General features: G+C 41.9%; 1 protein-coding gene across 1 annotated transcript in view; it reads left to right on the forward strand.

Moving 5' to 3' along the window:
• The window catches only part of LOC137563632 (TBC1 domain family member 22A-like), a 640427-nt gene that overhangs the window by 291536 nt on the left and 320924 nt on the right, over positions 1-27967 (forward strand). The window contains exon 10 of the mRNA XM_068276327.1: positions 14875-14950. Coding sequence (XP_068132428.1) covers positions 14875-14950 — 76 coding nt within the window. The remainder of the gene's footprint in view (positions 1-14874; positions 14951-27967) is intronic.

A 27967-nucleotide genomic window follows, 5' to 3' on the forward strand; every position in this document is an offset into this window, starting at 1 on the left:
CACTTCAGCCATAAGGAAACATGGACGTTACCTTGTAACTGACAGTGGCTGATATCTAACTGACAAGAAATGGTATATTTCAGTTCTGACAAAATATTGTCAGAACTGGAAGGGATCACTGTAAGAAGAAAAGGGTGAGCTTCTGAGAGGAACTGACGGTGAGGTTAGTATGTAATATTGATTTGCAGCTAAGTCTTGTGTTAATTTTGAATATTTTTACTCGCTTCAGGTTCCTTTTAAAGCACCCTCAGTGTGATGTCAGTATCATGGTCCTGACATCACACTGTGGGAGGGGTTTCACCACAATATCAGCCATACAGAGCCCCCTGATGATCCGTTTGAGAAAAGGAAAAGATTTCTCATGGGAAAGGGGTGTCAGCTACTGATTGGCATGAAGTTCAATCCTTGGTTATGGTTCCTCTTTCAGGGCTGGTGCACACCGAGCGGCTTTTTCAGCGTTTCTGCAGCCGCTTGCGGCTGCGGATCCGCTTGGTCAATGTATCTCAATGGGGTGGTGCACACCAGAGCGGGAGGCATTTTGCAGAAACGAAAAATGCCTGGGTGAGGCATTTTTTGGATTGTGGATGCGTTTCTGCCTCAATGTTAAGTATAGGAAAAACGCAAACCGCTCTGAAAAACGGCACTTCAGCGCGGTTTTGCAGGCGTTTTTTGTTACAGTAGCTGTTCAGTAACAGCTTTACTGTAACAATACAGGAAATCTACTACACCAAAACCGCTAGACAAAACCACAAAACGCTAGCTGAAACGCTACAGAAAAAGAAGAAAAAGCGTTTCAAAATCTGCTAGCATTTTGCGGATCTGCTAGCGGGTTTTGGTGTGCATCGGGCCTAAGTGAGCAATTGTGGTGATGCATCAGTTGCTCACTTAGGACTAGTTCACAGCACTCTGTTGCATTGCAGAATAATTCTGCATGTCAGCTCACTGCCCATACATTTCTATGGGCCTGTTCAGGGTATTGCATTATAACCGATCACATTATTCTAACTAGCTGCATGCAGGCTTTGTATTAAAGTCTATGTCCAGTCTTCTTTGCAGTTCACACTCATTATGATGTGTGAGTTATGCAACGGACCACTGTGAATCCAGCCTTGATGCAGAATTATCGCAAATACCTTCTGTTTAACCACTTCACCATAAAAGTTTTTCCTAGTACATTGTACTAGGCTGGATAGTGTAATGGTTAAGGGCTCTGCCTTTGACACAGGAGACCTGGGTTCGAATCTCGGCTCCTGCTGTTCAGTAAGCCAGCACCTATTCAGTAGGAGACCTTGGGCAAGACTCCCTAACACTACTACTGCCTATAGAGTGCGTCCTAGTGACTGCAGCTCTGGCACTTTGAGTCCGCTAGGAGAAAAGTGTGAAATAAATGTTCTTTGTTTGTTTGCTTGTTTTTGTTTGTTTGCTTGTATGGCGCCAATATTTTATTTGGAAATAAAGGTGCATTTTTTCAGTTTTGCATCCATCCCTAATTACAAGCCCATCATTTTATAAAGTAACAGTAATATACCCTCTTTACATTCATATAAAAAAAGTTCAGTCCCTAAGGCCACAAGAGGTCCTTATAGTTGACTTCCGTATGCGTAGCATTACTACACAAACAGGAAGCACTGCGTGGACGGACTTTGTGAATGGCGGCTCTGTCTCATAGAAGGCTGTGGTCATTCACATGGGGATTTAGATAAAAAAAATCGGAACTGTGTTCCTATTCATTGATCCAGCAGCTAACGATCGGCGGCGGTAACAAGCGTGGTGGGGCGACCGGTAACGTGCAGCAAGGAGGAACGTGATAGCTACACCCCTGCAAGCAGTTATAGAATTTTGCAGGGACGTAGTTACTTGTCCCGGGGGTGGGAAAGTGGCTAAAGAAGGCAAAATTACATTTAGCATTGCTTTTTAATAAAGGGCTTTTTTGTCTCTTTTAGCCCTTTATAATTTCCTAACGGTTCTGGGTCACTATTAGCTATCTGCTGGGCTGGATTTCTGGAAAGGCCACCAAGGCCCGGGCCTCAGGCAGCAGCTGGCCAAGGGGTGGCTGGACATGGAGAAGGCATTGCTGCAAATGGAATGCAAAAGTTTCAAATAAGGCACAACACTTGGAAATAGGGAGCTGCTGCCCAAGGAGCCTGTATAGAACTGAAGGAGGCTGCTGTACATAAATGTTAGACATGGAAGAGGTGTCTGCGCAAGGAATAGGAGGTGGTGCTGCACATGGAAAGCAAGCTGCAAGGAAGTTGGCTTAGGGGCGTAACAATAGACCTTGCAAGGGATGCAGCCACAGGGGGCTCAGAAGCCGCAAGGGGCCCCTTGGGGAGAAGTTTCTTTTCCCTGTCCTGAGAGACTGACAACTAAGGGCACAGAGAGAAAAAACGCACTGTTCTTTGCGCAATTGTTCTAATGACTGCATCTGCTCAGCCCCTGATAAGGAATCATGCAAAGTTTTGTAGACAAAGATTTGCAGACAGTTTCTCTTCAGTGTCTTGTGTACAACGCACTTCCCCCAGCCTCTCCACTCTTTCCCAAGTGCTGTGTACTGTAGTGATGCTGGAAGAGCTGGTTCTGGTCCATCAGAGAAGGAGAGAATTAGTGTAATAAGAAGCTGAGGTTGGATGCACACTCAACTGTTGGCTTTCTGTATGTGTTTTCTGCACACGATATGTGTCTGTATCTGTATGTGTGAAAACATACACATTTATCACAGAGGCTAATGTAATTGATAGCGAAAATGTGTACAGTCCTTTACTGCTGTTTTTATCTGCATGGAGAAAACACATTCAAGTGTGCTCTAGCCAATTGATTAACATTTGTTCTCAGCTTACCAGTACAGAAAGGGAGGTGGAGGGGGTGCCGTCCAAAGTTTTGCAGGGGAGCCCAGTGATTTCTAGTTACGCCTCTGTTAAGGGTGGAAAACGTATGCATCTAGCCTTGGCTTTCAGGGTATTCCTTAGTCTTCTTAATTTGTTGTTCACAGGTATTTTACTGCTTGATACTGAACATGTATCTTTTTCGTTGTTGATGTTTTAAGACCCATTGCAGCCATCATCCCCTTAGCCCACCGCTGCCTCAAACAGCTACACTCAGCTGCCCTTGTCTTGCAAAGGAAATGTGCATGTGAATATTTTATTAGCTGTTTACAGCTGTTAAAGCAGGTTCCGTCTTTCATTCAAATGATCTCTGTGACTTCATACCTGAACCAGAATTTAAACTTCCTATGCTTCAGTGGCTGATATGTTGAAATGCTGCATTTATAGTTGTTCCGCAGCTGATTGCCTAACAGTGTGACTATTCTAAATGTTATCAAAATGTTTTGCATGTGTCAGAAGCGAAACCTCAGCACAGTCACTTGCACTGACAATTTTTCAGGCAGCTACTTTTCATGGCATGTAGATAATGTCATCTTAATTTTATGTTTCTAGCCGTAATCTCTGAAGAAGGCAATTTTGGATTAAAATAAATAAAATAAAAATAGGCTAGAGCAGAGCTGAGCTGGCTGTGATGTTGAATTAAATTTTTGTTTCACTGAAGGGAAATAGACTTTGATGCACACGGTGTATGCATTCTTATGCTGTTCTGTACTGTTAATCCACTCAACAGATTTTGAAGAGGCATGTGTAAATTTCAGTATGAAAGGATTATAGAAAGTGCAGTGGCCAAAATGCACTCTGATGCTCTGTGTGGGAACTGCTTTCATTCGCAATATATCAAGAATACGGTATGTGGCTTACAAAGCTGCAGACTGAGGTATCACAAACCGTTCTCCCTGTTGTTTTTTTTTTCCTCAAAGAAGAGCAAGTGTATAAAATGCATACCATCATAGTAAGGCCTCGTTCACATAACACGCTTTGCCGTCCGTATTTCGGCAACGCGTGCAGGAGGCAGACATGCATGAACATCAGAAGTGCATAGACTGCATTGTCTGATGTTCACACTGCATACTTTCCGTACCAGTGCGGTGCGCGAACGCATGCTGCACACATTTTTTGCCAAAACGCGCGGCTGACCCATTCACTACAGTAAATGGGATCAGCCGTGCAACGGATGGAAACACAGATGGCGTGTGATCATGCGCGTTGCGGTCCGACCGCACGGCCATCTGCATCTGATGATGTGAAAGAGGCCTTAGAGCACAATTACAGTGATCAGCGTGTAAAGAAAATAAGTGAATGAATTAATACTGTGAAACAATTAACATAACACATTAAAAAGCTATGCCTTCTCAAGCCTGGCTTAGAAGGGCTTAACAGTGGTAATGTACTCTTATTGTATAAGAGCCTGAGCCCACTGCAGCATTTTTAAAAACGTATATAAACGCATGAGGTTTTTTTTTTTTAAACACTTTTAAAAGCGTTAAAACGCCTGAAAACACATTTCAAAAATGCTTGAAAAATTTGAATGCCTTTTTTTTATGCGTCTTTAAAAAGGCAGCAGGAGACTCAGGCCCTTAGAGTTCTAACTTTGCATACCCCTTTATGGATCCCCTGCCTTGTCATGGAGGAGGGGCTTGTGTAGCTCTGTGAAGCTATTGGCTATGCTGTGCAGGACTACCCTAGACAGGACCAGTCAGAGCAGTTTAAATCCAGAATCACTGGAGAAGTAAATGGCAACCCACTCCTGTGGCTTTGCCCAGAAAACCCCATGGATAGTATCAAAAGGCTGCACAAGATGGTATGAGCCGCACAGGTTGAAAAGTGGCCAAAATGCTACAGGGGAAGAGCAGATTGCAAATACTAGTAGCCTCAGAAAGAAAGAAGTGGCTACGCCAAAGCCAAAAGGATATTCAGCTTGTGGATGTAGCTGGAGGTGAAAGGAAAGTCCAATGCTGTAAAGACCAGTATTGTATAGGAGCCTGAAATGTAAGGCATTGTTGGATATGTTCACATGGCAGCTTGCCCATGAGCAGTTTCGTGCTACTGCACGGCTGTACTTGTGCTGCATGCTCGTGCATGCAGCAATTGTACATGGTAGGGAAGGCGGCCATGCAAACATAATCAACAAGCTTATATTGGATATTTTCAGAGGGTTCCGATTGTGGCAACAGTGGTGGCGAGGAGGACACTAAAAACCTCTGCATTATTGTATCTCACTTTTGTCTTTTTTTAATGCTGCAGATCCACTTTAACTCCCTCCTTGACTTTTGTCCCAGAAGCAGCCTTGGTCTTGAAGATAACGTGGGAAGTCTCTGGAAGATCCAGAGGCTTCTCTCTATATAGCTTCCCGCTTCATAGAAAAGTATCTATTGTTTTTGTTCACCTCGGGTTTGCTTTAAGGTAACAATATTCTTTAAAGGCAGTCATGCACTGTAACACAATTATTGGCTGCCAGTGCATGTAGTAGTGCAATATTGCATCATAGAGTGTTGCTGCACTTGTCAGAACGCAAAACAGTGATTTATTTTGAACTCTTTGTTCATTGTGTTGATTCACACTGCTCCATGCTTACTTTGAATTAACTCCTAAAGGACAACTGAAGTGTGAGTGATATGGAGGCTGCCATATTTATTTCATTTTAAACAATACTAGTAGCCTGGCAGTCCTGCTGATTACTTTGGCTGCAGTAGTATCTGAATTACACACCTGAAACAAGCATGCAGGTACATTTGTCAGATGTTTGTCAGAAACGTCTGATCTGCATGATTGTTCAGGGCCTCTGGCTAAAAGTATTAGAGGCAGAGGATCAGCAGGACAGTTGGGCAATCTGCATTGTCTAAAGGCAAATAAATATGGCAGCCTCCATATCCCTCACACTAAAAGCCTCATACACAGGCTCAACAACGGCCTTTTATGCAGCACAATTATCAAACAACTTTTGTTGTGAAACAAGTTGAAACAACAACAAAAAAAGTTGCTTTCTATTGTTCACACAACTGATAAGACGTTAATCCAACAGTTGGCTTGATGTCTTATCAGTCTTATCAGTTGTGTGAACAATAGCAAGCAACTTTTTTTTTTTGGGTTGTTTCACAACAAAAATTGTTTGATAATTGTGCTGCATAAAAGACCAGTGCTGCATAAAAGACTGTGTGTATGGGGCAAGGTTGCCAACCTAATTTCTAATTTTTGACGGACAAAAGGCCCAAAAAAGCAGGACACCCAAGATTTTGGACGGACAGGGGGCGGAGTCAGAAGCGCACTTTTAAGTAGAGTTGTGGGTGGGGCTAAGTTCCGGGCATTATTTTTTTCCAGTATTTATATAGCACTGACATCTTCTGCAACACTTTACAGAGCACATAGTCATGTCACTGACTTTCCCTCAGAGGTGCTCACAATCTAATCCTACCATAGTCATAGTCTAATGTCCTACCATATTATTATTATGTATTTATATAGCACTGACATCTTCTGCAGCGCTTTACTGTTGTCACACTAGCTCACAATCTATAGACCTGCTTCTTCATGTGCCGCAGAAATGCGGTTCAAAGCAGCTGTGATGATATTATGCACCCCTGATCAGCCTCCACAATTCATTTGAGATGTAGTCTATAAATGTGATTCCATCTCACATTTATGGACTACATTTCCCAGCATGCATTATTGTGGCAGCTGAACAGGGGGTGCATAATATCACCACAGCTGCTTGCTTTGTGTGGTTCTGTGATACACATAAAAGATGGAGGCACCTGTGCAAACTAGGGGGAGGGGAAGCTAGAGATCATCCCCTGTACATTAGTACAAATCGCAGCTGTCCCCCCAAAACACACACCGTATACTAACCTCCCTTAGGGAGAGGTTTGTTTCAAACAATGGTGCTCAGGTCACTTCCAGTAGTGTGCCTATGTTTGCAGAAGGGGTAATTACACTGTAAGGGCTAGTTCACACTGGCGCCTAAATCCCGATTGTGTTTGCGATTCAGCAGGCAAAATCTTGCATTTTACCGCTATTTGCATCTATTATTCCCGTTCAATGGAACTAGAATCACAGCACAATTGTTCCCAAAGCACTGCCTGCAGGGTGTTGGCGAATGATCGTAATCGCTGCTGTGTGAATGTATCCATAGGGATACATTAGCAGCAGCTCTTTGCTGATCACTGGCAATCAGCAGAGTGCTGCAAAATTAGCCAGTGTGAACTAACCCTAAACTGGAAGATAGGTTGCAGGCAGCTTAGCCACACAGACCCCAGCTTCTATGCAAATAAAAGGGAGAAACTGAGCTGCCTGCCTGATCAGAGCAGCTCACAACCTATTGTAAAAGTGAAGCAATGCACTTCCCCTTTCAGAGCAGATTTCTATGGGACAGTGATTTTATCTTTACAATGCTCGGGTTTCAGCTGTTTCATCATCAAGACTCTCCATATCAATGTAAATAACCCCCATGTCCTGCCTGGAGAAAGGCTTCCCCCTGATCCCATCCCTCCTGTGACTTAATTCAAGTTCCCCAGGAATGCTGCCCAGCTAATTACATCGCAGCACATGGAGGATATATACAGCTGAAGTGCCGCTACGTCACACTTATCAGCTCCCGAGTCCTGGCTGGCAGGCGTGCTGATCAGTGACATGGCAGAGGCTGGAAGAGTAACTATGCTGATGACAGGCTGTGAGCAGCAGAGGTAAAGAAGCGCATCGCTCGCCAGGGCTAGAAGCTGAAGCAGCACATGGCTGAACAAAGCTAGCTACCTCCTCTCCATAGTCCATACAGGCAGTGGCTGGGACCAGGACTCCGTGTTCCGTGTTGTGGGGGTGGGATACCTTCTGCTACCTCTGGCTTCTATTGGCTGGAGGAGCTGACAGCCAGAAAGGACAGCTTATGATTGGAGGGAGGAATGAGAAGGAGGTGCAGCCTGATTTTCTGCTGTTCCCGGCATCCTGCACCGCGGTCACAGTGAGAGCTGAGTGTGCGCACAAAACAATGCGCCGCAGAGGGAGAAATGTACTTTTTTTTAGACGGACAGCATGCTTAAAAATACGGGCAATACGGACATATTTAATTTGAGGTCATTTGGACGGACTGCCCGTCTAAAGACGGACGGTTGGCAACCCTGGTATGGGGCTTTAGATGTCCTTTAAAGAGAACCTGAACTGAAAACAAAAAGTCAAAATAACCATACACAGGTCATACTTGCATCCCGTGTAGTCTACTCCTCAATCTCTTTCTCCTCTGTTGCGTCCCATTTGTCCACTATGATCAATGGAATTCTCTGTCCTCCATTTTAACCCTCCTGGCAGTCTTATTAGAAACCGCCAGGGGCAGTGCAGCACTATTTTTTAAATTTCCTTTTTTTAAAATCATGTAGCAAGCCTAGGGCTCGCTACATGATTGCCGCTGTACAGCGGCATCCCCCCGCCCGCTTCGATCGCCTCCGGCGATCTTTGATCAGGAAATCCCATTCAAAGAACGGGATTTCCTGAAGGGCTTCCCCCGTCGCCATGGCGATGGGGCGGGATGACGTCATGGACGTCTAAGGGAGTCCCGATCCACCCCTCAGCGCTGCCTGGCACTGATTGGCCAGGCAGCGCACGGGGTCTGGGGGGGGGGGCACAGCGCGGCGATCAGCTGCGATTCAGAATTCGGAATGCACACGCAGCTAGCAAAGTGCTAGCTGCGTGTTGCAAAAAAAAGTATGCAAATCGGCCCAGCAGGGCCTGAGAAATCCTCCTGCGCGGCATAGGAAGGTTAAAAATTGCCATTACCCCATAACAGCTTCCTGGTCAGCACACTGTTAAATTGTAATATCACCCACTTGAGCCATAGGGAAACATGGACATTACCTTGCACATTCAGTTGTAACTGACAGCTGCTGATGTATAACTGACAGCAACTGGTATATTTCAGTTCTGACAAAATATTATCAGAACTGGAAGGGATCACTGTAACAAGAAAATGGAAGGGTTTTTGTATACGGTTTGGCACAGCAGAGAGAGAATATTGGCATTAAACACTGGGCTCAGGGTGAGGTTAGTATTAGGGAAGATGGGTGTCTAGGGAAGGTTCAGGTCTTTTGGGAGAACCCCAGAACAAGGTATCACAAATAATGTCACCTTGCAGTAATCTGAAGCTAAAAGAAGATGAACCTTTGTCACATGTACACTTTACATTTGTGTATCTCTATTTTATAATAGTTGTTTTCAAAAATACGTGTGGTGGTGATGTGTGTGTTATTTATTTGACAAGTTTAAAATTTTTATCTATAATACAAATGACACCTGCATTAAAATAGCTTGCATTTTATGCTTATTTTTGTCCAAAGTTCCATTATTTTAGAAAGTACATAAAATGACTCATCTTAATCATTAAGATTTAGCTAACCTAATAAGCTGCCTAAATTACATTTATGCTTAAATCTTCAAATGTGTATGTGGTATTAACCTCATAGAAGACATCTATTTTAATTATTTTAGACAGGTACACATTTTACAGAATGTTACAGCATCCTGCAGGTTAAATATCATATATTTGTATCATTGCAATGACCTGTCATGCATTTCCTCTTCAAATGAAGTGCCCCACTCAATGTTTATGGCTGTGGTTGATTCATGACCATATTATATACTAGTCCACTTTCTATTGGTGTAATAAAGGAAACCCAGTTCTTGTGTTCTTTTTGTGGTTTCACAGCCTTTATAATTATTAGAGCTTAACATTGATCTGTTTCTTAGTTCCCTGCCTAAGGCATCTAAAGCACCTCTGAAAAGCTTGTAAAAGTTGAATACTATCTGTTCATTTGTTTGATTACTTTCATTTGCTGCAAAAAGCTGAATTATTAAATGTTCCTAAAATACATAACATTAAGGCAGGTTTAGATGTCCGAGTGTGCCATAGGGAATATTATTTTGCATTTTTTTATAACTATCAGTATCCTTTCAAACTTCTGTTCCTCCAAATGAAATAACAAAATAAATATGTACATAAATATTGATTTCCGTGTTTATGGTGAGTTGATGAAAGTAGTTTGTTTTTTTCTCTTTTTTTTTAACATGGTGATTGGGAATTACAGATCTAAAAAACAACACAGGTTAGTGGTGGGTTGTTAATGCTGAGTTGTCATTAATGCAGATATACAGAATGTGAAACATTAGTCTTAAAAAGTACTTAAATAGTATCTCCGCTATGTTGGAGGATCTCCGTGACAGTTTTAGCTTATATGATACCTAAAGTGGTTTCAGAGGATTTTCTAACTGGAGAGCTGCATTTCTGAAGGGTGTTAAACAGCTGCAAGTAATCCATGTGTTTGTTCCTGTAGTCTGGACCTGAAGCATGTGTTTTTTTTACAGCATTTTTAAAGCCTAGCTGACCCCAAAATTAAATAAGGCAAATTTTCCAAAGAATCATGGTGATAAGTGAAATTATGAATAGAGTGGAGTCTAGGTTATCTAGTTATGACGGGATCAGCTGATGCTGGATAAGTTCTTTCTGGTTGCTCAAGACTCAATGTTAAATATAGGCCCAGCTAATCATAAGCGGTTTGCCCGGGGGGACCGGGGCGATTTCCCCCTGGGCCGCCCTCTTCCTAAGTAATTTGGGCCACGCAGTCAAGTGCAGGATCGCACTGCAGTGTCAGAGCCTGTGTGCAGCCTAGTGCAGCCGCTCACTTCAAAGCCGTCCCCTGGCCTGCCCCCTGTCAGTCAGACAGACTTCTGACTTGTTTCGGGCCGGGGATGAATGGAGATGCATGCGCCCCCTCTTCGGATCCAATCACACTGCCTGGTTGGTGCGTGCACAGTGCACTGCAGGCAGCGCTGCTTGAGCAGAGCAGAGCAAAGGGGGAACTTAGAGGGGATTGGGATAGCAACAGAGGCTAGGCAGTATATGCAGACCCCGCCTCTGTGTGCTGTTAACTCACCTCGGGTTCTCTTTAACAGTTTCACAGCATCAGAACTTTGTTTTTCTTACCCAAACCTCATTTTTAGCTGCACAGAAGCTAAGCTCCACCTCATCAAATAAACCTGCCCGGGCTTTTTTCCCCTGATGCTGTGCAAAGCATGATGGGATATCTGGTGTTGTTTTCCTTCTGCTATTTTGGTGCAAGTTTTTTTATTTTTTTTATTTTGAATTTGAGATTTGAAGTCTGGCGAACGTAGCTGGGAGGGGTGATCAGGACACAGGACAATTGGAACTGTGTTTCATGCTCCCTGTCACCTCCAATCAACTAAGTTGGCTGCCCCCATGAAATCACAAACATTTGCCTGTTCTTTTAAATCAGGGTGGGTAAGAGATTATATTACCTATCTATTTTAATTAATATAACTAATGTAACTTAATGATAGTATGTTTGTTTAGGCTGAATTTCCCCTTTAAGACAGGTAAGATGGGGAAATAAATGAAGTCAGAGGAAAAGGGATCCTAGGATCATGGGGCCTGATGAACACTGCGGTAAAGGGTGCATGGTAATTTTACAGTTACGAACGGCAAGGGAGCACTTCATGTTAACCATCGCATCCAATGTTATTGTGGTAACACCCACAGCGCTAAAGGGTTAACATGTAGTGCTCATCTTTCGTTAGTAACAGTAAAACTGCAGTGAGCTCCCTGCATAAGGCAACTTTACCGCAGTTTAGCGCATCAGGCCCATGGTGAGCAACTACAAAATGTCAGTGCAATAATAGGAATGTAGCTAGGCAATAATGATCTTAAGCCTATATAAACAAGTGCATAGCTGCAGTAAATCAAAGCTATATATTGAGTTTTTACATGTGAAAAGTTTAGTTCCAAAGATAATACTGCAGAGTCTTGGAACTCAACTAACCGACAGTCTCAACCAACCAGCACAAATCACTGGCAGTACTCACAGTGGTGAAGGCCAACTTCTAATGCTGGGCATACACTGATTAGCCGCCGGATCAACTCCCGCCGCGTCCCTGCAGATCGATTCCCGCTCGTCCCCGCCGGCGCTCCTTATCAGCCGATCGATTCCCTGCTGGGATCGAGCGGGGAATCTATCCGGCAGGTCATAGGACCTGTCGGATATTATCAATCGAGCCATCAGTGGCTCGATTGATAACAGCGCACCTCGCCGTGTATGCCCGGCATTAGGGTGGTTGTGTGCTCTGCTGTGCTTAAACACTGGGTTCAATGGCTCCCCCAAGGTTAATATATTTTCAATTATTGTGCTGTATTTTAATATTTATGGATGTATATAGAGTGGGGTTAGGTATAGTACTGTATTAGCGGCAGGACTGAGACCTTTTGGCCTGGGGGGAAAACACAAACTAGAGGACCATTTCACGGCATCCCCAGCCCAAATCCATATCCTTCCTGTGTGCAAATATATTAATGGTAGCACAAAGACAATTTATTAAGCAGTGCCCCCCGCTAAAATTAAGTCGCGCTAATGAGATTTGCGCACGTTTGATACGTCACACTAAAACTTGCCAAGGACAACCAGTGTCAGAGGTGAAAGAAAGAGACGGGGAACAGTGTGTTAATGACTACTATTCAAAGCATCTATAGAAGTGATTATTACCAGCACAGGACCAATAAAGAGCTACTACTGCAGTTAAGACAGGGTTCCTCTGGCGCAAGGGCCCTGGAGCAGTCGCAACCTCTGCACCCCCTATTGCTATGCCACTGGTACCTGGAGTCAGTGGTTTCATAAACTGAGGAGTCGGATGATTTTTGTACCAACTCCACAGTCCTGGTTTAAAGGAAACCTGAGATGTTAATTAGTGGTGTATTTATACTTAACCTGGTGCTTCCCCCAGCCCCATGAGGTGCATGGGCTCCCTCGCCATCTCTCCAGCCGCACCGTTCTCTTGTTATTCTCACCAGTAATCTAGCCATTCACTTTCAGGCAAACTCTTCTGCACATACACAGCAGCCAGCACACTCCTGTTGCTGCAGAAAGCATTCCGTGCCTGTGCAGGTGTACATCACTGCACAGAAAAGCATGGCTGGCAGTGACTGCCCAGATTACCGGCAGGGATAACGAGAGAATGGAGCGGCCGTGGAGACCATAAACAAGCCCATGCACTTCATAGGGTTGGTGGAAGCCCCAGGTTATGTATAAAAACACCACTAATTAACATGTTCCCCACTCACTGCTACTACCTACCTGGCTACCCAAGGCATCTATTAAAAAAAGAAGCACGGAAATTTGGGTGCCCAGTAATGCCAATAGTAAAATATTGGTATTTAGTAGCATAATTTTGCTATTAAAGTGTAAAATATTGGAATTACATACCGATATTGTACTATGACTAAAGGTGCTCATACACGGTACAATAAAATAAAAAAAAAAATAATAAAAAAAAAAACTTATCTATTAAAAAAAAATAAAAAAAAAAATTGTACCATGTAAGGGCACCATAAGCCTAATTTCACACAGAACCCTCCCCCTGACGCCTAACCATAACCCCGCTGCCACAAACTACCAACCTGACGCCTAACCCTAAGACAAAATTCCTAACTGATGCCCACCCCCTCCTGCACAAACTACCTACATGACGCCTAACCCTAATCCCCCTTGCACAAACTACCTACCTGATGTATAAACGCCCCCACCCCCGCAAACTACCTGCCTGATGTCTAACCCCATACCCCTCCCCACACATAGACAGACTACTTGCCGCCTAACCCTAAATCTCTCCTCACAAACTTCCTTCCTGAAGACTAAAAGCCACCCTCGCTCAACACACACAAACTATGTGCCTGATGCCTAGCCCCCCTCCTGCCCACCCATACAAAGTCTGACGCTAACACCCCCCCAACTACCTGCCTGCTGTCAATTCTCTGCCGTCTGAGGAGTTTAGGGAGGGGGAAGCCAGGTAGTTGGGTGTCAGGCAGGTAGTTTTGGGGGGGGGGGGGGGGGGGGGGGGGGGGTTAGCGTCAGACTGGTAGTTTGTATATGCAGACCCAGCCTCTGTGTGCTGTTAGCATTGTTAGAACTCACCACACCAAGCGTTTTCAGTGCTGATTAGTAGATTTTTAGTCTGGAGGTTCAATGTAACTTCTCGTTACCATCTATTTCTTTAACTGGCACTTCCGTATCCTTGTTGAAGCACACTGCCATACTCCGATACTTAAAGTGCATCTCCAGCCTAATCTTAAAATCCTTCCTGTAAAAGAAAGTTATAGTTACCTGCGATGCATTGTACCTCAAAGCCATCCCGAAGACCCCGTATCACCCGACTTCCAGCGTGTGGCCCCAAGGTGACGCCAAGATGTTTACTGCAGTAAACATATAAGCGGTTTTCTAGGGAGAGGAGGAGGGAGCTGGGAGTCAGGTAATGCGGGGTCTTCAGGATGGCTTCAGGTGACAAGGCAGTGCAGCTAACTATAATTTTCTTTTACAGAAATGCTGCCGGATTTGTGGAGATACGCGTTACGTGACTATATCAGGATTCTTTTCAGCTTGAGTTTTTTTTTTTATTAATTAGGTAATATGTAAAGTATGGATTTTTCCCTCCTTGCTTAAACATGTCTTTGGAAGGAAGAAGAGATTTACTTAATTTTAATACTAAAGAAACTAACACTATGTTAAGAATGTTAATCAACTTGTCAGCATACAGGATTCGAGTCTGCTGAAGGCGGTATAGCCAAAAGCTTATTATTTCAAGCTAGCCAATAAATGGTATTATCCTCATTCAAAACTTGCTTTTGTCACAAAGAGTGAGAGAGAAAAGTGCAGGTTAAATTAGTGCAGTGTTGAAATGCCAGACTTGCCATAGACTTAAAGGGAGTGAAACTTTGAAGTGCAAGCTATTCATGGATATGTTAACAGGAACTCAAGCTATCTTACTAATAACACCTATATTTCACACCGCATCACCTTTTCAAGTGTTTTATTAACATAGGAGTAATATGTTCATATTAGGTGTTTTGTGTAGTAAAAATCTTAAATAAGCTTTGTGTAAAACTCTCTCTCTTGCCAGTAATAGCTGCAGCAGCTGAATGCTTCACTGCTATCTTTCTTCTTGTTCTTTGCAGGATAACTACACCTTTGCACAGCCAGGGATTCAGAAGAAAGTGAAAATGCTGGAGGAACTGGTTAGCCGTATTGATGGTAAGTCATTTGGAACTGCTTCAGCTGCAGCAATGTAGAGTTACAGCCCAGCAAAGTGATATCCTATCAGTACAATTATTTGCCGTGCCAGTCTACCTCAGTATGTCTCATATGGGATGTCATCCTCAATCAGCATGGGGCATAGTGCTGTTTGAAAGATTTCTACAATGCATCATTTAAGAGCCAGCTACTAGAACATGAGCCTCTTCCATTATTTTTGTATTAAGCCTACATAATAAAAATTCAATGGCAATCTGCTTGCAGCACAACATTGACCAGACGGAATAAGCCAGCATTCATTTTGCACTGTATGACTGTTGTAATCCAGGTGAAGTGATCTGGTCCCTTCTGGTTATTTTTGGTTCTGTAACAGTTATTTATTTATTTTTGTAGCATTTAAAGTCAAATCATTCCCTAGAAATCCTTCCCTAAAAGTCCCAGTAGAATCATTGCTAAGGAAAATGTAGCCTGCATTGAAAACTGCATGTCAGAATGGTTAGTAGTGAAAAAATTCCGGATCCTGAAAAAAAATAATATATATGTTATTATTTTTTATAAAGAAATAAAAAAAACACATTTTTCTTTTCAAAATGTTAGAGATTGGCTGACTGTCAGTAGTTATGAGGCGGCTAAACCAGCCATTTAACCTCCACAGTGAACTCCATAGTTTTCTGCATAGAAAGTGCTATGGTTTGTCTACACATACTTAGTTGAGGGTGGTTGCCACAATCTGGGCACTACATGTAGCAATCTTTTAACCACTTACAACCTTGCTGCCACCTAACATTGTCTGTGGAAATGAGTCAGTAGGTTAACAGTAGCAGTTATACAGATTGGTAAATCACTACCGTTTCCTTTCCGCAAAACCACCCATGTAAACAGAGCCTTACCTTCATGGTTTTATCACTAGTAAGGAAGGGCAGGAGTTCAACTTCAATCAATTTTTTCAAAGTTTATAAACCAATTCAGTCAGAATCAGAAATGTATGTAGTCAAAAAATAAATAAAATGATGTAAAGTTTTTTTGTTTTTTTTTTACATTAAAGGGTACCTGAAGTGAGAGGGAGGCTGCCGTATTTATTTAATTTGAAATAATACCAGTTGCCTGGCTGACCTGTTGATCCACTGCCTGTGTTTCTGATGAAAATCTGACTGGCTGCATGCTTGTTTCAAGTGTGTGCTTCACACACTACTGCAGCCAAAGAGATCAGGACGACAGCCAGGCAACTGGTATTGTTTAAAAATAAATAAATATTGCAGCCCCCATATACCTCTTGCATCAGATTCACTTTAAGGCAGGTGACACGCTTAACTGTTTTCCTTTGTGTTTTCTGTACAGAAAAACTGATTTAAACTGAGAACTCATGTTAATCAATGGGGTAGTTCAAGTTTAATGTGTTTTTCACACACAGGGAAAAATCGGACATCCTGCAGGATAATTCTGCACACTTTATCAGTGTTCTCCATCAATTACATGATGTGAACAAAGCATGCATTTTTCTTCATACAAACACACATGGTGTGCAGAAAACGCTAGCAGAAAAATGCGCACAGAAAACTTAGACAAGTGTGTCCTTTGCCTAAGGAATTCATAGGCCTTCTGTTCTGGACAACTTACTGAGGCAATTGTGCAAACACCTTAGACAGAAGCACACGACACACACGTTACAGGGCCATCATTTTAGAATACTAATAAAACTGGACCCTTTGCTAAGGCTTTAGCAAGAATTACCTATGTGTGATTTTACATTTTTGCCCTGTTTACCATTCAGATATCCCATGCAAATATATTTATTGAAACACGGGGAGAGGTCCTTTTCACGTTTTGGGACAGGCATAGTCCTCAAATAAGCATATGTCTGTGTCAGTAATTGACATCCTCACTGTATTGTCTATGGAGTTGTGCTCACAGTCATTGTGTTGTGTCTGGAGCTTGTCCTTACACAGAGATGTATGGATGGACAGCATGGATTTGAAAACACAGTCCTTTGTTTAGGAGTTTGAAGATATAATATATAATATATGTAGAAAAATATAGTCTATTGAGCATAGATGCTGTAGATAATCGATGAAAGTTACTCACAGGATGGGAGACGGCAGGCACAAAGAGGCAGAAAGTCTTTAAGGTCTCAGGTCAATTCCAAGGAAGGTTTGCAGTGTCCAGCAGTGTGTGATACCAAGGAAGATCCAATCCAGCTTAAATCTTTGCCATCCCAAGTAATCCAGGTGTTCTGAAAGGTTATAGGTGTTGCTGGAGAAGTGATACATTAGGATCCACTGAAATTTCGGTCCAGTCTTTCCATTAAGAGGTTTAAAGTAGCAGAAATGAGATGTAATGTCTGGAGAAGCCTAAGAGAGCAGCAGCACCAGTCTGGGCGCGCTTTGAGTCCTATGGGAGAAAAGCGCTATAGAAATGTTATTGTATTATTGTATTGTATCATTCAAACACTACTCAAGCTGTGATTACTTGTAACCAAAGAAAACAAAACAAAAAAAAACAAAACAGGAAACAGGTGTGCAGTGCCAGAGCGCTCAATAGTGCTGCACGGAAATAAACCGGATGAACAGGAATCAGAGGAAACACAAAGTTTCCAAAGAAAATGTATGGTGATAAAAGGGGGAGAGCAGAAGAGCTGTGTGGGTACAGAGGAGAGCTTGCCAAAGGAGAGAAGAGGAAGGGCTATTGGACAGCCGGCTGGTAACTTATAAAAATATTAAAATAGAAATGTTTAAAGATTTATTAGTGAAAAGTATAAACTACAAGTATTTTATGCAGTACCTAATCCAGGTAAACTTCATGGATTCCTCCCTTAATATGATAATGTACTCATAAAGTGAGAATATTACTGTTTACAAGACACCTGTTATTTGCTATGTTGCTTTATGATCATCCTGCTGTCACTGACTGTTCAAGGCTGGAGGTTCACCTGCCCACATTTTTTTCCTCAGCAGCTATGTGGGCAGCGCATATGTCAATATGCCTTTTCCAAGAATCGCATCTAAGTAGCTGCTTGGAAATGAATGCGTCACCAAGTGATGTGGCGTAATGATGTCACACTCTTCTCCAATACGTAATTGGCTGCAGGATTGTAGATGCAAGTGGTCAGAAACCTTGTCTTTGAGTTTCCTGGGCACTTATGATTTCTGGTATGGCAGTGGGACAAAAAAAATGTTTTTTTTTCCTATTTTGTAATTAACTGTAGTTAATCTGAAATATCACTTTAAATATTCCTATATATCACCACTACTTTGTGTTCAGTTCAGGACATAGAGAGGCCCCAAAACCTGGGACGGTTACCATAAATTACTGAACTTCAGATGTCAAGCCTCTTGCATGTCTCTGAATTATGTAAGTTTTGTTGTTGGATAGAGAAACTCAGAAGATTATCATATTGAAAGGGAAGGGGTCGTAGAACTCAAACTTTGGAGGAGCAGACTGGTAAATTAAACCCCCCTGTCCTGACAGCGTTTGGGGGGAGCCGGGACTCTAAAGATGAGAGAAAATAACAGCCTACAAAAGAGGTTTATGCTTTCCAATGTGTAGATTAGCTTGTAGTCCTGTAGTTCGCCTCATAAAACCATAGCAATGAACAGTGAAAAAATTTACACAGACCACACTTTCACCTTCGTCCCAAATAAAAAAAAACACAAAAGTGCATGTTTTAAATATGATTTTAAGCTTAGGTCTTCGTGCTACTAAAGAATTCCCATTGTAAATTAATGGCTGCCATTGTGTCACTCCAGAAAATTTAATTAAAAGAAATTCTACTGATAAAGCTGGCCCATTTTAACATACTCTCTTGACAGTTTGTTAAATTAATGAACAGGGCATTAACAATGGGATGCCAAGCAGAACTAAGCTTTCTGTGATGCTAACTTATTATCAGTGACAAAACTGAAAACAAAAATTAATATTTTGTTTTGGTCTCACTCTCTTATTTTTTTTTTACTGACATAACTTCATCGAGTGTATTTGTGTCTATCGGACAGTTTCTCTTCATTGTATAAAATCACTGCTACAAAAAGTTGTAAAAAATGTCACTTTAAAAAAAAAAAAATCAGGAAAGGAAAAGATTTGTGCCAAGCTTAGGACCAAGAACAAGACATTTAAAGTGACCTCGGAGTGAAATAAATGCATCATGCGATGAAATGTACATATTCAGAGGTTATTTGCATTGAAATCTCCATGATTAGTTTGTTCCATATTAGCACCCAGGACAAAAAGTGCAAACTACTATAGTAACTGAGTTTCTCCCTGTGAGAAAACACGGAAAGGCAGCCGCTTGCTCTCAGAGCAGAGCGGCTGCTTCCACGTCCGGCATGGCGGCGCAGCATGGAGAAGCTGTCGCATGCCGCGAGAACTGCGGCGAACGCGGAGAAGCCGCCGCATGCGCGTGCAGTGCGACGGCTCCCGCAGCTGGCAGAGACAGTGCTGGTGTGGCTGGGACTCGTAGTCCCTCTAGGTTTAGGGTGACACGCGCGCGCGCACTGAGGCAGGGATTTTATGACACCCAGAAATGGGTCAGCTGACCAGGCTGGTCAGCTGACTCTGGCTCCACTCCTGATTGGTCCAGCACTTAGGGAGGTGCTGGGATGATGCCTGTGTATATATACTGCCGGCTGTTCAGTTGCTGGTTGTCTGGCGTTGCGAACACAACGTGGTAGCACTCAGACCTTAGTCAGATCCTTAAGTGTGCCGGGACCAGCTGGAGCTGTAATCCTACACTTAGCTAGATTCTGTTGATAGCTTAAAGTACTAGTTTGATTGTGATTATCTGTTATGACCTTCTGCCTGCCTGACCATTCTCCTGAACTCTGATCCTGTACTTTGTCATTCTGTTTCTCTGTTGCCGAACCCCGGCTCGTCCATAGACTCTGCATCTGCCTTCTGATTTTGTACCCCGATATTTCTGATACCCTGTTGCCGAACCCTGCCTGTACTTTAGACTCCGCCTTTGCCTTCTAAATCTGTACCTTGTCTGTCCGTGTGGTTACGACCTGATCTGTCCGACCTCGAGAGCTGACCTTACTGTTAGAGGCGGTTCCCAGTCCTGATAGTGGCACTTCCTTTAGAGTGTCACTCTCGTTCTGTCACTCCTTCTCTCAGGCTGACTCCTCCCTCCGGGAGAGTCCAGAAGGAATTGGGCAGTACTCCTTACTGCTCTGAGGCCCAGTCCTCTCATTATTACTGTTTGCACCATACACTCTACTCAGGTGTCCAGAGGTTAGCTTGTATATCTGATTATCGGTGATACTGCAGATCATCAACCAGGTAAATATCTGTATTTCCAGTGATACTGCAGATCACCGGTAATCAGATCCTCTCTGTGTTACACCGATCGTTACACTCCCCTTTGACCTCTGAAGCCTTCCCACTAGTCCTTCCATTCCAGGTGGTACATCTTGGGGAAAGGGAAGTTGTCACACCTTGAAAAAGCCTGTGACGCACTGAAATCAGCCTGACCCTATTTCTATCCCGGCAGGAGATGTTCTGTTTGGTAATCAACGCTAAACCACGCCCACTTTTTACTTCATGAATGCAAACTTTACACTTTTTACTTCATGAATGCAAACTTCACACTTTTTACCGTCAACTTATCAAACTGTTACCGAACATTTATCAAACGTTTGATAAAATTGTGGATAACCATTCGGTAACTTTCATGAAGACAAACTTAACCCTAATTAATTTGTTAATTTACCAAATGTTTGGTAAAACGTTTGAAAACACTTCATGAATTGAGGCCATTCTACTGTATTAGCTAGACCTATTGTTAAGATTGAGTCTCAAGCAAACAGAACGCACACTTTTCCAGCATCAGCCAATCCCCATCGGTGCCGGATAACAGACACACTACTGTAGTTAGGTTTCAACTGTTCATTGGTTGCTCCAGTCAAATTTTCTTTTGCAGCTGTCTTAACCACTTTGTCCTCCTTGACGTATAAAAACGTCAAGGAAGACATGCGCGCTCCCGCGGGCGTTCACGCGGGTGCACGAGTGCTCCTGGCCATGGATTCGTTAGCCCAGGAATCAATGAATCGGGCTATGGTGCCCGATCACTGATTCCTCTCCCCCGCAGAAAAAGCGACAGCTTCTCTCGGAAGCTTCGCTTTTTCTGACTCCTATGTCCCTCTAAGCGTACATTGTACGCTTAGAGTGATGTCATGTAAACAAACTCATCTTTGGCCCATCTTGTGGCCAAAAAGTAAAACTACATCTAAAAGTAAAAAAAAATGTTTCCCCAAATAAAACACTATTTACATCCCACCCTCCCAAAAATACCCACATAAAATGTTTAGTAAAAATAAAAAAAAAATTACAATAAAAAAAAACATGTAAATATTTACCTAAGGGTCTAAAATGTTTAAATATCTATGTAAAGATGAAATATTTCTATATTTTCTTTTATAAGCTTGTTAATAGTGATGGATGCAAAATGGAAAAAATGCTCTTTTATTTCCAAATAAAATATTGTTGCCATACATTGTGATAGGGACATAATTTAAACGGTGAAATAACCAGGACAAATGGGCAAATACAATACGTGGGTTTTAATTATGGAGGCATGTATTATTTTAAAACTATAATGGCAAAAAACTGAGAAATAATGAATTTTTTCCGTTTTTTTTTCTTATTCTTACTGTTAAAATGCATTTACAGTAAGGTAGCTCTTAGCAAAATGTACCACCCAAAGAAAGCCTAATTGGTGGCGGAAAAAACAAGATATAGATCAGTTCATTGTGATAAGTAGTGATAAAGTTATAGGCTAATGCATGGGAGGTGAAAATTGCTCGGATGCATAAAGTGAAAACGACTGAGGCCTTAAGTGGTTAAAAATCAGGCACCCTATATTGCAGGAGTGTAATAAGAGGCAATGCTAAGACAGATGTGGGTACTTTTATTAGCTTTAATTTACATGCATTTAATAATTTATTATTATTGAGCACTTTTCTGAACTAAGTGGCAATTATTTACACTTGCCTGGAGTTACAATTTAATAAACATTTTATTTTAAACAATCTAAAGAGGTCAGGTCTTTCACCATTGTCGAATATGTGTGGTAAATAATAGATCACAGCATGTCAGCATGTCAGATTTTAACTGATAAAAAGTAAATACTCATTATTTATTTACAGTCTAGTATATTACAGAAGATAATATATAATTAATGTTGCTAAGCTCATTTCCTAAATATTTAAATATTGCTTACAAAACCTCCCTAGTTCAACTTTGTTTATAAAAAGACAATGCACTTTGGCTCATATTTAGTAAAGGTTCTCATTAAATGAAGACATAATTCAATTGGAACAGGAAAACTAATAATAAATTCTTTATTATTTATTTACTCCAGCAGGTGCATTTTCCATGGTCTACAGCCCATCTTGTCTTCAACATTTTGTTTTTTAGTTTGGATGCAATAGGGGAGGTTTATCTAATATCTATTAGTTGTTACTAATGACTGTGTCCCAACTGAGGAGAAATCTGTTCACTTCCTGTCCCTTCGACATCGGTAGTGTTAGTGTACAGTCTTCAGATATACAATACTAGGCATATAGTGGTATTATATATGGGGCTGTGTACATAAAACACAAGGCTTCACTGCTGAAGTCTGAAATTTTGCTTTTGTAGAGAGATGCTATGTAGCACAAAAAGAGGTATTTCAATTAGTGTTCTTTGACAAGCCAACTGGTGCTAATTTTTCCTGGTCCTGCAATAAAACCTACTATAATTACTTCCAAGCCATCCCCTGTGTATATGTGTGTCTCTCTGGCCCGCATACATCCCTCCTGTCCTGCCCCACTCTGCTCTGATTGGCTGCAGTGTTGTGTCCGCCCACCACCACCACCTCTTCCCCCCCCCCCCCCCCGTGGCTGATTGGATGGTGTACGTGTATTGCGGGATAGCTCACACTCCAACCCCATACAGCGTAGCACGCGCAACTAGCTGGTAGTAACAACAATTGCTGTTATTTTGTATCAAATGTTGCTTTTTTTAAACTATGTAATTTATGTTTTCTAAAAAGCCAGATGGTATGCAAATAGAAGATCAAAGATACAGGATACAGTAGAGAGTTTAGGGAATCCGGGAAAGTGGTCAAATGTTATCAGACAACGTTGTTACTTGACTTCAGAGTTTTTTCTTCTTCTTTTCCATGTTACCTTACTTTTTGTCTTTTTTTCTTTTTTTAGAAAGAGAGGGAGCTTCCCCCAACACCACCCCTCTTTTTTTTTTGGGGGGGGGGGGGGAGGGGGGCGGCATATTCAGTTCATGCTGTGCATGCTTGGGTGTGTGTTGGCATTTTTATTTTTCAACCTTCTGTTGGGATGGCAATGTGTCTCGTTTACCCTGAAAGCTTTATTTGATGGTTCCCTTACTGGTAACCTAGAGTTGTGAGTATAATACAAACGTATTGGTACTCTCTCTTTTGGGTAGAAATACTACAGCAGATTTCCTCCTTTTTGTCACATACCCTGCGTTGGTCTTTTATCCAATGCTCTTGTGCTTGTTCTATTACTTAAAATATTTGTTTTTATTTTATTAATTTACTGCATACCATGTGGTATGTAGCATGAACAGCTTTTCACATAAGCCATGTTTGCGTTCTTCATTTGTTATTAGCTGGCTTGCTGGGTTTGCAAAGCTGAAACAGCCTGGTTGGCTGAATAGCCGCCTGTAAGCTGTCTAACCCCTCCATTATCAGCATTACCTAATGAGGTAGTCAGGGAACGGCTGTCAGGGTGTATTTTAATATGGACACAGATATGCATACCCTGCCACTCTATGCTACAGAGGAAGCAGCTGAGTGAGGTCAGATGATTTCCTTTGATTTGTGGAGAGGAAGGAACTCCCACATGTATGGCAGCTCTGTACATTGTGTGCAGATTTCTGGGTAATATGACATAGTTTTACAAAGGCCATTTCCCTGAAACCACTACAACTAACATGATAATGGTGTGAGTCATGGCATAATCCCCTTTTCAGTCTTTCTAAGAATTAAAATAGGGCTTTACATATTGCAAAATAAGGTTTTATTTATTTTTATTTATCTAATCATAAATTATACTTGTACTGAAACTAAATGAAAAATACACTCAGATGCCACTGATTTCCGATGTGTAGGTAAATAAGTTCTGAATTTAGAGCTGAGCTTTAAAAAAAAAAAAAGTATACATATAATTTAAAGGTTACATTTTTAAAATATGCACTGGATGAAAACCTGTATAGCTTTGTTCTACAAGTCACTGCTTAGACCTTCGTTTGTATAACACAGGATGCAGTGTTCAGATCTAAACCTAGAATCTGTTCAGTTCAGGGCCATAATGTTAAGATATGTTTCATTCCGTTTACAGTTAATATTGTTTTTACTCCCCTTGCCTTTCTATGGCATGCCGTCAGTAATAGAATTATACACCACACACGCATTTGAAGATGCCATATTAATCTTTCATAATATAGGAAAAAACCAGTGAGAATCTCCGAAATTTGTATTGTGTCCTGCCGTCACCTTCACTAATGTTGTTACATCTGAAAGAGCAAAAATCTCTCAGCTGGAAAAAGCCAACCTGTTCATATCTTTTACTCCTGTCAGAGATCTAGTAAATATGCCTGCAACGGTTTTGGGCAAACAGTAGATGTCTGCTTGTTATAACGATCTAATATTTATGGGTGCCTCGCTTTCTGCATTGTTGAGACAGTATTGGTAGCCAAATAACATGTACGTCTGATTGTCATGCCAAGTTCTCTTTTTTTTCCACTATTTGTTTGTGAATATAGTTAAAGTCTAACCTTGCTGTACTAAAGCAAATTTGCAGACTTCAGCAGTTAAGCCATTGTGTTTTTTAAGTGCATTTATTCAATATTAATTTGTCTTAATTGCATTTGATATTCCTGCTGTCAGCATAGTTTTTTTTCTCCCTTCACTGTCTTTTTAATTGGAATACAAAGAGCAAAGATGGCAGGAGAAGAGGGCAGTTTAGTACAGCATAGATAACTATAGAAGAACAGAAGTGGATTTATTTTATTTTTTTCTCCTTTGATTTAATGCCCAGCACAATGAACAATCAGCTAAACTCATATATTTTATTAAGAGTTACTTATTGACCAGCAAGCTCATGGTGAACCAGAACTCATAGGAGTGTGTAAGGGGCCTTTACATTGTAAGCCTTTGGCAGCTTATGACACCAGCTATGACACCCTCCCCATGGACTAACTGTGACTTGAATTGCTGGGTCTCTGGAAAAGCACTTAATCATGCATCTTATACTGTTTGCATGGAAAACCTTGTGCTATGTTGTATAATCGTTTACTACCTCTCTGTCTGTCACCCCTTGCTTACATTGTATGTGTTCCCTATTTATTGTCCAGCACTGCATAACATGTTGCCACTTTATAAATACAAAAGATACCAATAATAATAATAGGCTAAAGTGACCAAAAAGCCTCCTTACTACGATGATATGAAAAACAGAAGTTTGCCTCTTTAAAGCGGTATTGTCACCATAAAAATCAAATTTCAACAGCAACTAGTCTGAGTGTATTAAGTGATAAAGGTGCTAATCCTGCATTCAAAACTTGCAAAACTTTTTTTGCTGGAGTTATCACATACTTTATGAGCACTGATCCTAGTGCCAAACAGTGCCAAAGAGTTGAATGCTGGGAGTTCGTTTTATCCATAATATATTCCTATGCTTCCATTTATTTCCCTGCCTAGCTTTCTTATCTGAAACACCCTCTGCTCACTTGTGTTTACAAGCAAGGCTGAGGTGACTCAGCGATTGGAGTATAAGACAGTGTAGTTCCTAGTATGCACCTCAGTGGGAGTGTCTGCAGACTCTGGGAGGAGGGCAGCTAATGAATACACAATGAGCAAGAGAAGGGAGGGGGGAAAACAAGAGTCAGGGAGGATATGATGTCAGCATTAGCTTGGCAAGGTGGCCACCGCCTACAATAGGATTTTCTGCTTTTCCTTTATAAAATTCACAGGAATCAGTACGTGGATTACACAATACATCTGTTATGCAAGTAGAAGTAGTATTTATCTACTTATATATGTGTTTTTTAATTCTAGGTTAGCATGGGTGTCGCTTGTTCTTTAAAGAGAACCCGAGGTGGGTTTTAAGAATCCTATTAGCACACAGAGGCTGGGTCTGCATATAATCACCAGCCTCTGTTACTATACTGTTCCCCCTAGCCCCCCCCCCCCCCTGCGCTCTGTTGTCCCCATTAATCAAACCCCGTGTTAGCGACACGCAGCATTTCGATAGCAGGCTGTTTACATGCAGACTGTCACTCTCCGCCGCTCCCCCCGCCTTCTCTATAGCGCCGCTCCCCGTCTGCGTCACTTCCCTCCCCGCCTCTGTAAGCTGATTAGAGGGAAGGGACGCAGGCGGGATGTGGCGCTATAGAGGAGGCGGGGGACGCTGTGTGTCGCTAGCATGGCGGTTTGATTTATGGGGGTCAGCAGAGCGCAGGAGGGGCCTGGGGGGGAACAGTAAAGTAACAGAGGCTGGTGATTATATACAGAACCAGCCTCTGTGTGCTAATAGGATTCTCAAAACCCACCTCGGGTTCTCTTTAAAACAGAAGGCATGTTTGATTATTCAGGTTGGAGTGAGCTCTGAGGTGTCCCACAGTGCATCACTGCTAAATATGCATAACACCCCTTTGTTGTCCATGTTAGCTGAACACACCTCCAGAACTGCTGGAATGCAATGATATGTCAGCTTGTAAATATTACAAAGCCAAATTAATCCACCATGCATGCAGACTGTTACTGATTAGCATGGAGTCCAAACATGTTTGCACATTCTATGTTATCTTTATCATTCGTGTAGCAACAACAAGAGTAGTGGGTTGGCACACGGAAACACACACGTGGAGAGGACCACTCAGATTGCGGTGTGCTCTGAGCTAAAGCAGTATATTGCAACAACAAGGAGACATTTAATTCTTGTCAAAAAAGTTCATCTTATATAAAGACAATGACATTCAAGTTGATACTTATTATGCATAAGATGATGGAGGTGTGGCATGGGCAGTGGGTGCCGTCTGGTGCATGGCCTGACGACCGTTTTGCTATAGTAGCTTCTTCCGAGGCTTGGATGTGCTTTCCTAACTTTGTGACTTTTGTGTCGGAGATACTGCAGCAAGTTTCTGCTAAAGGAGAGACAGGTTTAGGTGTGAACAGAGACAGAAATAAGAATTTACTTAAAGCACCTGATATGTGTTTGTGATGGGAGGGACTGTTCTAAATCAGGCTGAATTGCAATATAAAATACATTATACCCGGCTGTGGGAAGGCGAATAAATCTCACCCACTGTACTACATTTCTGAGCAGAAGCCGGTAGAAAAAAATCTCAATTTACTAAGATAGACACATTTCTCTGACTGCTCTGTGATAACTTCATTCCTGCCCAAGGTAGCATTTACAAGCAAAATCCCTGTTTATAAATGTGTATATATATATATATATATATATATATATATATATATATATAATATATTCTGAAATGAGATCTTTGCATAAGGCCTCCTTTTACACTTGTATTACAAGTGTGCATTGCATGATCGCAATGGCAATATAAGTCCGTTTACACTTACTGTGTTGCATTGCACTGGAAGTGTTAATCCCGCTGCAATCTTGATGCACAGCCTGCAATGAATTACTGCAAGCACTGCACTTAAGGCATGGTGGTTGGGATAATGGAAGTCAATGTGTGACACAGTAAATGTGAACGACTGAGTGCGCCGTATTGCGCATGAGCAGACCGACTGAAATCTAGGTGACACACTTCCTGTCTAGCAGGGAGTATGTCACTGAGCAGGGGCTTTGCCATGCATATAAGTCAGCGTATGTGTTTGTCATATTTTTGTGATGCGGTGGGATGTGGCAGGAGAATGGATATTGCTCAGGGATACCAAAACAAGGTGTAAAACCAACCTAAGACTTAAATGAAGACAGAATACAATAAATCTTGCTAATGAATTTATTTTGAATTGTGATGTCAGAAACGCTT

The sequence above is a fragment of the Hyperolius riggenbachi genome, chromosome 3, assembly GCF_040937935.1.
Source record: "Hyperolius riggenbachi isolate aHypRig1 chromosome 3, aHypRig1.pri, whole genome shotgun sequence".
NCBI classification, from domain to species: domain Eukaryota; kingdom Metazoa; phylum Chordata; class Amphibia; order Anura; family Hyperoliidae; genus Hyperolius; species Hyperolius riggenbachi.